The 14,027-nt window shown below is 51.8% G+C and overlaps 1 protein-coding gene across 1 annotated transcript in view; it reads right to left on the bottom strand.

Annotated features, from left to right (window-relative positions):
• Positions 1–3,567, bottom strand: part of Pld4 (phospholipase D family member 4) — a 5,555-nt gene extending 1,988 nt beyond the window's left edge. The window contains exons 1-6 of the mRNA XM_008821452.3: positions 3,343–3,567; positions 2,721–2,887; positions 2,158–2,341; positions 1,740–1,860; positions 1,197–1,324; positions 10–210 (exon numbers count right to left, since the gene is read on the bottom strand). Of these exons, the coding sequence (XP_008819674.1) occupies positions 10–210; positions 1,197–1,324; positions 1,740–1,860; positions 2,158–2,341; positions 2,721–2,887; positions 3,343–3,429 (888 nt within the window). The 5' untranslated portion in view covers positions 3,430–3,567. The remainder of the gene's footprint in view (positions 1–9; positions 211–1,196; positions 1,325–1,739; positions 1,861–2,157; positions 2,342–2,720; positions 2,888–3,342) is intronic.
• Positions 3,568–14,027: the final 10,460 nt, after the last annotated feature.

The following is a 14,027-nucleotide window of genomic DNA, read 5'->3' as shown; positions in this document are numbered from 1 at the left end:
CCACCTTACCGAGAGGTAAGCAGCGGTGGGCATCCCGTCAAAGAGGCCTCGCAGGGGATGGAAGCGGTTGATGTGGGATGAGAAGTTTTGAGGCCAGGTTCTAGGGACGACAGCCCGGGGAGCCCCTAGCGCCCAGTAGGTCTGGAAAGCTTTCTCCAGGTCCTGAGCCAGGCGGCTGCAGTTGTAGATGATAGCACCAAGCTCCTTCACCTGTAGGGACCAGGGGTCAGCAGCCATGGGGAACTGGGGATCCCATGGATTCCCCTGAGGGCTGTGAGGAAGCCACTAGGGATGCAGGGTGCAATTTCTGTCCAGCTGGCAGCCAGTAACCAGCATTACCTGGTGGGAGATGGGTGCTAAGGTCCCTGTGTTCCTTAACACTATTCCAACATCCAAAGCAATAGGAGATGCATGAGAATGCAGAGATGGAAATAAAACCACCGTTAATCTCAGTCAAGACTCCTGGTGCTGCATTCATAGTCGTTATCTGGCCCACTGTACGTCTATGTGGTGCTGTGAGTTGAATTCAGGGACTTGCCTGCTAATCAGCCTGTTCCATGGAGCTGCATCCCAGGCCTTTGAAATGAGTCACTTCTAAAAAGGCTTAGGCTTTGTCATCTGTTTTCTTTGTGTCCGTGTGTGCATGCATGCATGTGTGCTTGTGTGTGTACATGTGCATGTGTGGAGGCCAGAAGACAACCTTGGGTGTTCCTCAGGAGCCGTCTACCTTGTTTGTTGAGACAGGATCTCAGTGCGACCTGGGTTTGCTAATTAGGCTAGATGGGCTGGTCATGGAGCCTCAAGAATCCATCCGTCACTACCTTCCTAGCGCTGGGACTACAGGTGTGTGCTACCATGCCCAGCTTTTCACATGAACTCAGACTGTTGCTCAGGTTCTCGTTTGCATTGCAAGCACTTTCCTGATTTTTCTCTCTGAGCTGCAGCCTGAGTGCCTGTCCAAGCTCTTAAATGATGTTCCAGGCCTGTGTGCTGGGTTGTGTAGAATCCCATAACTGGTGGAACCAGTCTCTGTGTGGTCCCTCCCCACTCTGGTGGTGTGACAAATGTGGCATGCAGTCCAGGTTTCTGCTTGCTAATGTCACACAAGGCCAGCTTTCTCCATATGCAGGGGGACATCAATACAGCCCTTAGGAGACAGAGAAGCTGTGCATGGGCCTCCCGGCTCTGAAACTTACCTGAGTCAGGGATCGCCAGTCCATGTTGGCACTGCCTATGTAGACATGTCGCCCATCCACAACCCAGAATTTGGAGTGCAGGACGCCCCCAGTGAGCCGCCTCATAGGCACTTGTCGCACCTGGGCACCTGAGATAGGACAAGCTAGCCCTTTAGTTGGGCTTCAGGGTAGTGTAACAGCATTTGAGTTCACTCATATATCCTCAGAACAGTCCTACTGCTCGAGCCCCCTACGGGGGAGGAAACTGAGGCATGGCACAGGCTGACTCGGGACCCCTCTAAGCCCAGCTCCAAAGTGTTTGCCAGAGAACCCTTTCTACCCACCCTGGAAGCCCTTCTAGCTTTTGTCCTTGTCCCATGGTGCTGACCACACAGGGCAGCAGAGCCCCAGGGTCAGAACCAGCCTCTGTGTGGTCCCTCCCCACTCTGGTGGTGTGACAAATGTGGCATGTGCTCCAGGTTTCAGCTTGCTAATGTCTCACAAGGCCAGCTTTCTCCATATGCAGGGGGATATCAACACAGCTCTTAGGAGACAGATACCTACCATGAGCGGCCAGGACCTGGAGGTCAATGGACTCCTTGGCCAGTGTTGGGCTGTCGGTGGCCACCGCCAGGGAGATGTTCCTGACTAGCAGCTGCTGCAGCTTCTGTAGAAGAGCCTCTCCCTACAAGGCCAGGCCAGCATGAGCAGCTGCCCCAGGGTGATCCTCTGCCTCTTGCCCCATGAACCCTATTTCTGCCCACAGCGCAGGGTGGGCCAAGTCTTGATGACCCAGGACTAGGAGCCAAATGACACCAGGCACAGCTAAGTGTTCTTTCCCTCCACCCGCTGCCCCAAGAGCCTCCCTGGAAGGGGGTGCGGCTGGCCTTGCTCAGCCGCAGCCCAGAGCTGAGCCCTGCCTTGCTGGGTGGAACTGGGACAGCCTGTGCCTCCTAGTGAGAAAGCAAGGCCAAGGACCAACCGGCTGGGAAGATGAATCATTGATCCCGATGTCGGGCCCCGTGAGGGACCAGTAGTAGGAGGCGACGTGGACACTCTCCTGAGCAGTGTCCAGGAGCTGCAGCCAGGCCTGGGCCAGGGACTGGGAAGTAGGGCTGCCAGCTGCAAATGGCAGGTCCTGAGGGATGCTTTCCACAAGGATGAGTCTAGAGACAGAACCAAAGAGTCCAGGTGTGACTGTAGGAGCCACTGGCTTGCTACTTGCTCTGTCCTTGCTGCCCAATTGGAGGGACTGATACCAGTGTGGCTCTGGGGCCTGGACCCAAGCTAAAGACTTGGGGGGCACAGCTAAACCAAATTGGGCAGGGATGGCTTCAGACCCACAAAGACTGAGAATGATGACACTCAGAGGGCATCTAGTGAGGACCCTGAGGAGGTGGGTCTGCTCAGCCTAGAGGGGCCATGTTGTGGGATTCAGGCTCCATCCTAAAGGCCTCCCTGTGACCTGTGTCACCCACCCAGGAACCCAACTGTGGAATGCAGCAGCACCCAGCCAAGACCCCCAAGGTCCCTGCCCTTACTCACTGACAGGAGTCACTCTGCTGCCCAATGTCTCCACCCAGGGGCTCCCAAGACCTGGACAGAACTTCCTCAGGGCACATCTGGTGACCAGTGAAAGAAGGGGGCACTTGCCACAGGATGAAGGTGAGAGACACAAAGCTAAGGCCCAGCATAGCCAGTATCCCCAACACCTGTGAGAGGAAACATCACCACTGTCTTCCCAGTGCATGGCAGACCTTCCTGTATTGTAACAGAGACCGTCCATGCTCCTAGGGAGGGACTAGGGGTGCACAGAACAGGGCCTGGGCCCACTAGGTAGGGAAGATGGTCTACAGTCATCTCTACAGACCTCTCCAGTACTGTGGCCCTCAGCAACAGGCTGTCTCCAGGGAAGGAGACATAGGTGAGGTCTGTAGCCAAAGCAAGGCAAAGAGGCAGGCTCCAGGTCTACAGCCAACCAGGTAGCTGCACTGTGGCCTGGCTCTGCCCACCCAAGAGCTGGTTTTATGCTCTCTGTTCAGGCCCTAGGACCTAACATTTTGAGAACTTTTTACATTTCAAACATGGTTCTATTTGTGAATTGGGTAGAAATTTGCTTCTGGAGTGCTGGGTCCCCAGCCAACCCTCTCAGGCTTCCCAGTCCTACCATGGCAGCTCTGCTGTGTGGGCGCTGGGGTGGCGTGGAGCAGGACCACTCAGGGGTCTCCATCGCTGTCTGAAGAGAGGTCAGCATCTGTACAGGACGGCGTGTGTCACCAGCAACCCCGGCTCCACAGTGTCACCTCTTCAGGGGGGTCCCTTCAGACACACTCAAACCTTCAGAGGCCAGTCATACCCCAGGAATGGAACGGGTCAGAACACCACCTGCCCCTTAGGCAGCTGACTCGTGGCCTCCTGTGGACCTCACTCTGGCTTTCCTGGGACTGTGTGCTGTCTGTATGCGCTGAGTCCTCTTGGTTTCGCTCACGGTGGGTGTCCTGAGTGTGTGAATCTCAGTTCCTTGTTCCAACCACAACTGAAACCAGGTCTGAAAGTGTCATTTCTGCTTTGCCGTCTCGTCCTTCCTTATTAGCCACGAATAGCCGCTTCCCTTTGCCAGCTGGCCCCCCATTTGGGCCCCACAATGGGCCGCTGGCTGGGAGATAAGTGAGGCAAGAGGACTGCCATGAGCTGAGTCCGGACCCCACATGCTGCTGTCCAGGTTGTAGCAGGGAGTCTACAGCTCACTAGGAGGGAGAACTTGCCTTGTCCCCTCAGAGTGGTCACTCTGCAAGGAGCCAGGCCAAGTCCCCAAGGATGGAGCAGCCCTGAGTGTCTTCTGAGAAGGGAAGGCCTGTGCACAGCGAAAGGGTCACCCCAGCTGTCCATCCCTTCAAGGGCAGGAACTGGCCTCATTCCCAGTCAGAATGCCACTTGGCATCTAGGGCATTAGGTGCCTGTTGACGGCTGTGTGTTGGGGGACCCAGGGGCTCCGTGGTCAGGCCACTGGGCCCAAGAGCAGTGGACTCTGTCCTACTGTTCTCTAAGGGTTGCATTGGGCTGAGGCCTGCAGAGACTCTGGCTAGCCTCAGCATGAGGAAAAGGTCACATGAAGCCGGGTGCGGTGGTGCATACCTTTAGTACCAGAACTAGGGAGGCGGAGGCAGGTGAATCTCTGTGAGACCGAGGTCAGCCTGGTCTACACAGCGAGTGCCAGGCCAGCTGGGACTACAAGAAGACCCTGTCTCAAAAAGACCAAAAAAAAAAGTCACATGAGTCTTTGTGGCTGTCTGCTCTATGTGACCTACAGCCCAGTGTTACAGGGAGGTGGGGCCTGGAAACCACAGTGAGAGCCTGAAGTGTGGGAGACGGAAATGGGAGCTCAGTCAGGCAGAGTCACCCACATAGGGCCAGCACCATCCTCTCTCACCAGGGGTCCCCGTAGAAGAAAGCCAGAACTCCACCTCCACTAAAGCTCTGAGATGACCCCCACCCCACCTCACGGGGTGGCTCAGGTGACCACAGCAGCTGGGAAATTCAGCTTCAGGCTTGACCCTTCACAACTCCCAGGGGAGGCACAGGCATGAGATTCTGGGCCAGAGACACCAGGGACAGCCTTGAAAGAGCTGCTCCCCGGCCCCTTTCTGCTCCTCTGAGAAAGGGTTCTTACTCTCAGAAATGCCTGGGCAGACAGGCAGGTCAGAGCCCAGTAGCCCCTACCTAGGACCTCCAACGACCACAGGTCTCTGACCTCCTCCTAGCCACTGGAAGCCACTCTGAGGAGAAGAGGGCTACCTAGGGTGGCTCTAAGCAGCTACAGATCTGTCCCCTCACTGGGTCCTGTGGATCCTTTATAGCCTTGGGGTGGGGCTGTCTGTCTGCAGAGAATCACTCCTGGGTGCATCCCAGGAGTGGAGTGAGCTAAGTAAGAGATAGGGTATCAACCCTCCCTAGCCCCATGGTGGGCAGTCAGGGACTCTGCAGAGGTTGTGACCAGGGATGCTAGTCACAGGAACCAGAGTTCCTGTCTTGCAAGGTCCCAGGCTGGGACAGGACCTGGGTGCCAGCTGTCTGGAGACTCTGATGCCTTGTGGTTCTGGACATATAGATGGAGCAAAGAATGACCATCTACAGGCCAGCTGGGGAGACTTTGTGGACCCTTGAACCTGGGGTGCCAGGGGGGATGGGGCTATGGGAGGCACACAGCCCCTCCCAGGCCCTCTACTGGCCAGCCTGGCCCAAGCCCTCTGTCTAGCCCTGGCTTGGCTGGCACCTACTTCTTGGGCTGCCTTGTCCCCCATCCTGGCTCTAGTCACAGCCTGCAGGGTCAGCTTACACAGGCCCACCTGCCTCCTCTCTAGCCCACTGTGTCCTCTTCTAGCCCATCTTCCTCTTTGTTCTGAGCACCCCACTCCTACCTCGGGACTAAGTGAGCCACTGAAGGGTGAGGCTGAGAACTTCGACCACCAGAGAAAAATCCCAGAGCCCCCCTCAGCCAGTGTCAGAGTAAGCTTGCCTGCAGGCACCAACACTCAAGCAACAGGGTTCAAGCGGGATTCTAACAACTATTATGGTTTGGAGCCAGAGTATCCTCCAGGGACTTGGGTATTGAAGGCTTGCTTCCCCAGCTGGTGACACTGTTGACAGGTGACTAGATCATGAGCTAACTGACAGATTCGTCCCTGATAGGTTTGTGACTGAGTGGTCTAAGGGAAGAGGCCCAGCTCTCAGTCCTGGAATCCAAGCTTCATGGTCCTACAGTGACTACTGGAGCTCAGCCCTGTCCCCAGCAGAGAACGAGGCACCCCAGAGGATTCGTCTGGAGATTCCACGGGATACTTCCACCTATCTGTCACCTACACCTTTACACTTTTGGTCACAGGGCCACAAGGGAGGCTGGCATGTAGAGGCAGCCAGGACCTGCCGTGTTGAAGAATGCAGATGAGACTCTCCCTTGGCCTGTTCATAAACATAGACCTGGTTACTGGCTCCCAGTAAGAGCTCTGCCTCTCCCTGATACCGGGAGAAGGGTCTCCCAAGAACCCGACTCTGTGTCTCTAGATCAGGGTCTTGAGAATAGCCCCTGCTTTGAATATGGTCTGTTAACCTCCCTCCTCCTGGGCAGGCAGTAGTCCTCTGTGTGGGAGTCTGGCCTCAGAGTGTCCACAGGAGAAGAATTCCAACTGCAGCGGGGTCTGACCTCAGCGACCTGTAGCCAGCCTGGTGGGCCAGGAAGTGAGGAGGAAAGAGACCATGCTTCACTTCCTATGGGAATGAATGCCCCAACTTGGCCTTGGGGTTGGCTGTCTTCACTCCTAGCTGGTGGCCTCTTCCTTCAGGGTAATTCACTATGTGCCCGAGTACTGCTCTATCTCACGTGGCCACCCTGAGGGAGAGCTTTCAGAGTGAAGTGCTCACAGTAACTATGGCAGGGGAACTCAGCTTCCCCCTACATTGGGCTGTCAGTGGAACAGGTTCTTTCCTGCCTGAAGGGCAGGGACTTAAGTCTACCCAGAGCTTCAGCACACAGTTTTCAGGTGTAGGAGAGCTGGCCCTGCTGCTTCAAGGACCCTGAGCCCACACACCTCCCTACCACTCCTTAGGCAAGGACTGGGCTTGATGTACAGTTCCACCTTGGATCTTGGGTTCTATAGGAACTGGAGGGTGCTGGACATGCTTCATGGACAGGACTGTGGCAGGAGAGTACCCAGCAAGGCTGCTTGGCAATGTGAAGACTGGAAGGTTGGTGACCGCTGTGATGCCCGGCTCCTCCCTGCTGACCTCTCCCTGGGCCTTTGATGGACTGGGGTTGGGGAGACAGACTGGAGATTTCTCATGATACAGGTATCTTTGTCTTCAATTTCTTTTCTACTTCAAAATTCATCTTTAGAGAGGAGATGACTCAGTATTTGTCAGCAGGGCTGATAAACAAGGGTCAGCTCAGAGAGCTATCCCCACCGACAGAGAGCATGTCAGACACACTCCAGTCTCCGCTGAAGGGCTGCAGCTGGGGGCGGCCATATTACCATGCCTCAGAGACTAGACTTGTTTTGACCTCAGAGACTGAAGGGGACAAACCTGCCCTCAAAACCCAAAGTGACGCCCATCTGACTTCACATCTCCTTGCACCCAGTCCTTCTCCAGACTTCACGTCACGGAGCAGCCTAACTCCCCTGCTTATCGCCTTTCCTGGCCCCTTGGTGCTCAGCGGACTTGGGATTTCATCACAGGGCTTCTACCGAGGAGGGAAACCATCAGGATGCTGAGCCATCCTTCGGATTTGATTTTTGTTACACCACACCATAGGACAAAGTAGCCACAGAGCAAACTCCAAGGCACAGAGGGTCTCCACTGAGCTTGAGACACTCGTCTTTTAACTGCAGGCTTCGTCCAGCACATTGTAGTGGTTTCTGAGTATCATGCAACACTGGGGATAAGTTCTGAGAACCGTGTTGTTAAGACGTTCTGTCACTGTATAAAGATCATCATGTGTACTACATAAATGTAGATAATACCTATTGCATGCCTCTGCAGTCCTTAATTACATCCCAGTTTGTTTCCAGGTCAGTTGGTCCACACGGACTTTAACGGGTGACTTTAACAGTGGACACGCGTGCTCGAGGATGTGCTGGGCAAGGACACGAGATTGAACTCAGGGCAAAAGAAGGCAAGGCAGTTGAGAGACTAGGGGTCCCGGAGACTTCTCAGTCAGTAAAGTGTTTACCAAGCAAACTCAAGTATCCAAATTCAGTCCCCAGAATCCACATTAAAAAGCCGAGCATCCCAGTGCCCGAGGCTTGCTGGCCAGCCAGCCTAACCTACTTGGCAAGCTCCAAGCCAGTGAGAATCACTGTCAAAACGGAGTGGACAGTGCCTGAGTAGTGATATACAATGTTTCCCTCTATCTTACACACAGACACACAGACACACACACACACAGATACACACACACGCACATACACATGCACAGACACACACAGATACACACACAGATACACATATACACATGCATATACACACACAAACACAGAGACACACATACACACACAGGCATATGCACCCATATACACATGGACACACCTGCACACATGAACATGCACACACATACACACATGAGACTAGCTAACCATGATACAGAAGGTAGCTTCAGGTGAAGCAGCATTCTGGTTTTTTTTTTTTCAAGTTAAATTTTTTTTTTTTTTTTGGTCTTTTTTGAGACAGGGTCTCCCTGTAGCCCCAGCTGTCCCGGAACTCACTATGTAGACCAGGCTGGCCTTGAACTCATAGAGATCCGCCTGCCTCTGCCTCCCGAGTGCTGGGATTAAAGGTGGGATTAAAGGCGTGCACCACCATGCCCGGCTGGTTTTCATTTTTATTCAAATAGTTGTTTTTTTTTTTTTTAATTTTTGTATTGTTTCTTTGATATCGGGAGTTGTAAAATATGTTTTATCGTGATTTTTGCTTCGGTGATAGACAAATTAAAGGTCCTAAACTCTGGTGTTGGAAAATAAGCCAACAAACAAAGCATTTCATGTACAAAATAATACATATATGCGATGTATGTGGGAATAACAATAATAGCAATAAAACACCCAGCACCTAGCACCCAGCAACCATGTTGTTATAGAGAACAGCACTGATAGTATGAGTCCTATCGTGTTCCCTCCTATCAACCCCTTCTCCTCCTCTTGAGATAACATCTTATGTTAGATACTGTGTGTGTGAGTGCACGCACGGGCGCACATGCGCATACACCCCTTTGCATGTGTCTGTGAGGCCAGACAGGCATTGTGTACTGTTTTTTTTTTTTTTTTTTTTTTTTTTTGAGGCAGTGTTTCTCCCTGGCCTGAGGCTCATTGATCTAGGCTAGGCTGGCTGACCAGGGGACCCCAGGGACCCACCGTCTCCACCTTCCCAGCACTGGGATTACAGCACAGGCCACGCTGCTGACTTTTTTGTTCAGGCTCTGGAGATTGAACTCAGATCCTCGTGCTGTGTAGCAAGCACGGTTAGACACTTCACCAACTAAACTGTTCTCCCAGGTTAGACACTTCACCAACTAAACTGTTCTCCCAGGTTAGACACTTCACCAACTAAACTGTTCTCCCAGGTTAGACACTTCACCAACTAAACTGTTCTCCCAGGTTAGACACTTCACCAACTAAACTGTTCTCCCAGGTTAGACACTTCACCAACTAAACTGTTCTCCCAGGTTAGACACTTCACCAACTAAACTGTTCTCCCAGGTTAGACACTTCACCAACTAAACTGTTCTCCCAGGTTAGACACTTTTGCCACTGTGACAAAATATCCGAGGAAGCAATTTAAGAGAAAAGGTTTTCTTTTACTCTTGGTTTCAGAAATTCCAGTCCATGGTCACCGACGTGTTTCTGGGCTTACGGTGAGGCAGAGCATCAGGGCAGAGGGAGAACAGGAGGCTGCTCACCACACAGCAGGAGGAGGTGGAGGGGGACAGCATATGTCCTTCAAATACTGGGGCCACAATGACCTACTTCCTCCAGCCGTGCCCTCCCTCCCATAGCCCAGTCAGTATGTGCTCCATGGCCAATTTGTTCATTGATGAATTTCATCACTCTCGTGATCCATTCCCCTCTCCAAAGCTCCACCAGCTAGGGCTAAGCCTTCAGCACATGAGTCTGGAGGGAACACTTCACATCCAAACCACCACACTCTTCCCCTTTCCCTGAACAGCTCATGGTCATTTCATAATGTGAAATGCATTAAATCTATGTCCTACAGGTCACATAACCATAAGATAATTTCTAAGTCAGCATGGCAGTGCACCCCTTTAATCTCAGCACTCAGGAGGCAAACAGATCTCTGTGAGATTGAGGCTAGCCTGGTGTGCTGGCTAGCTTTAGTGTCAACCTGACACACCTGGGTAGAGGGAGCCTCGGTTGGGGAATTTCCTTCACTGGACTGGCCTGTGGCCATGTCTGTGGGGCATCTTCTTGATTGTTGAATGATGTGGGAGGGCCCAGCCCACTGTGGGTGGTGCCTGTGTTGTATAAGAAAGCAGGCTGAGCAGGGGCCAGGGGGTAAGCCAGTAAGCAGCGTTCCTCCATGGCCTGTGCTCCAGCTCCTGCCTCCAGGTTCCTGCCCTGAGTCCCTACCTTGGGCTCCCTGATGAACTGTGACCTGGGAGATGTAAGCTGAATAAACCCTTTCCTCCCCAAGTTGGTAGTGGTCAGAGTGTTTTGTCACAACAATGGAGAGACAAACTAGGACAGAAATTGGTGCTGAGAGTGAGGTATTGCTGTGACAGACCTGACCTTGGAGGATTGTGGACGTGTTTGGAGCTTTGGGCTGGAAAAGCCATTGAGTGCTTAGAGTTTGTTGCTGTGGAGCTTGGAACAGTTATGCTGAAATAGTTGTGGACGATGGAGGCCTGGCTTGTGAATCTTCAAAGGGAAGCGGAGACTGTCAGGGCTGTTTGTGTGAGATTTCAAATTGAGAGTCTGTGGGTTCTGGTCGGCTGGGGCTGAAGAATCAGCTGTGATTGGGACCAGGACCTAGAGTAAAACCTTTGCTTTACTGGGACAATTGATGCTGGTTAGCTGGGGCTGAAAACTCAGCTGTAAGTAACAAGAGACCAGCATCACTGAGGTGAAATCTGGGAAGTATTTCCTCAGGGTTGGCACAAAAGCTGTGGCCCAGAGGGGGCCCGAGCCTCCATCTCAAGCTGGAAGCAGGACTTGGTAATGTCCAAGAGTCTCCTGCATGGTTCTGGTGTTGAAAGTATGAAGGGTCATAGAGAGCAGCTGAGGCTTGGCACTCTGAGAGGCCAGGAAAGGCCATAGGTGAAAGTGCAGCTCAGTTGCAGTGAAGACCCCAGGATTGAAGGGGTCATGGAGAGAACCTGAGGCGTTCTACCCAGAGAGGACAGAAGAGGCTATTGGTGAGGGTGCAGCCTCAGTTTCAGTGGAGACCCAAAGTTTTGGAGATGTTAGGACCGTGGGATGACCACCAAGGACAGCAGCAGGTGTGGAATGGAGCTGGCCTGGGTCTGCAAGACAAGCTGAGTGTGCTGTGGACGGCAGAGGCAGAGCAGTGGAGCTGCCAGAACCCTTTGGAGCCCAGAAGATCGTGAGTGAATCCCAGATGTCCAGCCTTGAGCTACTTTGCCAGACTTTAGTTTTGTCACAACAATGGAGAGACAAACTAGGACAGAAATTGGTGCTGAGAGTGAGGTATTGCTGTGACAGACCTGACCTTGGAGGATTGTGGACGTGCCTGATTCTTCCCTTTGAAATAAGACAGTACTTGTTTTGGATTTGACAGGAGCCCCCAGTTAAGAGACTTTTAGTATTTGAATTTTTTTAAAAGTCTATTGGACTTTTATGTATTTACTGTAATATGTTAACATCTTGGGGATAAGAAATAGAAGGGTTATGGCTTAATAGTAGTATGGTTTGTGTCAAGTTGACAAGGGGTCATTTGTGCTGGACAGCTTTAGTGTCAACTTGACACACCTGGGTAGAGGGAGCCTCAACTGGGGAATTACCTCCATCGGACTGGCCTATGGCCATGTCTGTGGGGCAACTTCTTGATTACTGAGTGATGTGGGAGGGTCCAGCCCACTGTGGGTGGTGCCACCCCTGGGCAGGTGGGCCTGTGTTGCATAAGAAAGCAGGCTGAGCAGGGGCCAGGGGAGCAAGCCTGTGCTCCAGCTCCTGCCTCTAGGCTCTTGCCCTGAGTTCCTACCTTGGGCTCCCTGTGACCAGGGAGATGTAAGCTGAATAAACCCTTTCCTCCCCAAGTTGGCATTGGTTAGAGTGTTTTGTCACAGTAATGGACAAAACTAGAATGCCTGGTTTACATGGAGAGTTCCAGGCCAGCTGGGGCTACAAATGGAGACCTAGTTTCAAAACAACAAACCTCACAAAACAAACCCTTGGCTTTGTTTTCTTGCTTTCTGACTTTTTCTTTTTTTTTTTTTTTTTTTTTTTTTTTTTGTCTTTTTGAGACAAGGTCTCCCTGTAGCTCCAGCTGGCCTGGAACTCACTATGTAGACCAGGCTGGCCTTGAACTCACAGAGATCCGCCTGCTTCTGCCTCCCGAGTGCTGGGACTACAGGGGTGAGCCACCACGCCCAGCTGCTTTCTGACTTCTTTTTAATGGTGCTAATCTCTTCAACTGTTACAGGAAAAAATCTTTTTTTCCCTAAGAGATCAGGCATTTGCCCAGGAGAGTCTGAAAGCTCATTCCCCTTCCATGTGCTTGTGATCCCAAAATGAGGGATTAGCAAGAAAGCTTTTCAGAATTTTCTGGTCTCTGAACAGAAGTACAGATGGGGTTAAATAGGCCTTTTAAGTCATCATTTTGTGGCTGATGCCTGGACCCTGTGTCTCTTTCATGATAGGCAGTGTTATCTCAGGAAAATCCTTCCTGAGTTCACTCAGTCATCACAGCCTAGGCCTGGGTCAGGACATCTGCCACCTTTTGATCTACAGCTAGACTAACTGGGCTAGGAGTGGGTCAAACAGTCATTGTAGTTTATAGAAACAGATATCACTGGCAGAAGTTTAAGATAGCTGCCATGTTTGACCTGCACTTTTCTTTGACTAAGTGGACCAGGGGCCTCTTTTAGACTGAGGAAAGCATCACAGAGCTTCAAGATATTACAGGTGGGCCTGGAGAGATGACTCCCGGCTGCTCTTGTAGAAGACCTGAGTTTAGTTTCCAACATCCACATTGTACAGCTCACAACCATCTGTAACTCCAGATCCAGGGGATCTACTGCCCTCTTCTGGCCTCCATGGGTACCCATATACATGTGACATACACACATACGCATAAATAAATATTATTTTATTCTTATTTATGCATGTGTATGTGTGTGTGTGCACATGAATGTAGTGCTCATGGAGGCCAGAATAGGGTGTAGGATCACATGGAGCTGTTCCATGTGGGTGCTGGGAACTGAACTCAGGTCCTCTGCAGGAGCAGTACTCACTCTTAACTGCTGCACCATCTCTCCAGCCCCTTATTCTGGCCGTCGCTTTCTTGTAGGCCTTGTAACCAGGCTGGCCTACAACTCCCTAGCATCAAGCTTTCAATCCTCCTGTCTCAGACTCCCAAGTGCTGGTTTTGTACATATGTGCCACCACACACAGCATCAACACACACTCACACTGGTCCCATCAGCATGCTGGGTTTCTGAGCCTCATCAGAATCATCTACTAAGCTGTGCTTACTGCATTCTGATCCTGTTCTAGCCTGCTTCCCTTCACTTAAGCACTCTTCCCATAAAGCATTTCTGAAGGCTTCTGGACCATGTTGTCAGTTCAAGTCACAGCAATACAAGTCCCACTCCAATACTAGTTTTCTGTGTCAGTTCATCACCATGACAACGCCCAAGGAAGCAACTTAAGGGAAGAGGAAGTTACTTGGGACTCATGGTTTACAAGGCTCCAGTTGGTCATCGATCATTTACTTCCCTGTGTCTTTGGTGGAAGGGTGTGAGGCTGCCTCAGGGCAGCCAGGAGGTGACAGGCAGAAAGGAGTCTCTGCCTGACAGAATTTTTCTTTGACTACATGTTTTGCATACAGATTCTTCCGGCATCTAATTATAGTTCACAACTTTACTTTTCACTTTCTTCAAGGTGCCTTAAGAGGAGTAAAGGTTCTAAGTTGCTTTTGGGGTTTTTTGGTCTTTAACTAATCCTTTGGTGGCATCACAATTTCATGACATTATTGGGAGTGCTAGAAACTTCAGGAGGGAGAGTCTAGTTGGAAGAAGTAGGTCACTGAGCATGTAACCTTGGAGGCCGCCAAGGAGAATACAAGTGGACAGGGCCGACAGGGACTGGAGAAGTGGCTCGGTGGTTA

The sequence above is a fragment of the Nannospalax galili genome, unplaced genomic scaffold (assembly GCF_000622305.1).
Source record: "Nannospalax galili isolate Female #2095 unplaced genomic scaffold, S.galili_v1.0 scaffold68, whole genome shotgun sequence".
Classification (NCBI taxonomy): Eukaryota; Metazoa; Chordata; class Mammalia; order Rodentia; family Spalacidae; genus Nannospalax; species Nannospalax galili.
Note: the sequence above shows the minus strand (reverse complement) of the source record. Positions and strands in the feature narration are given on the sequence as shown.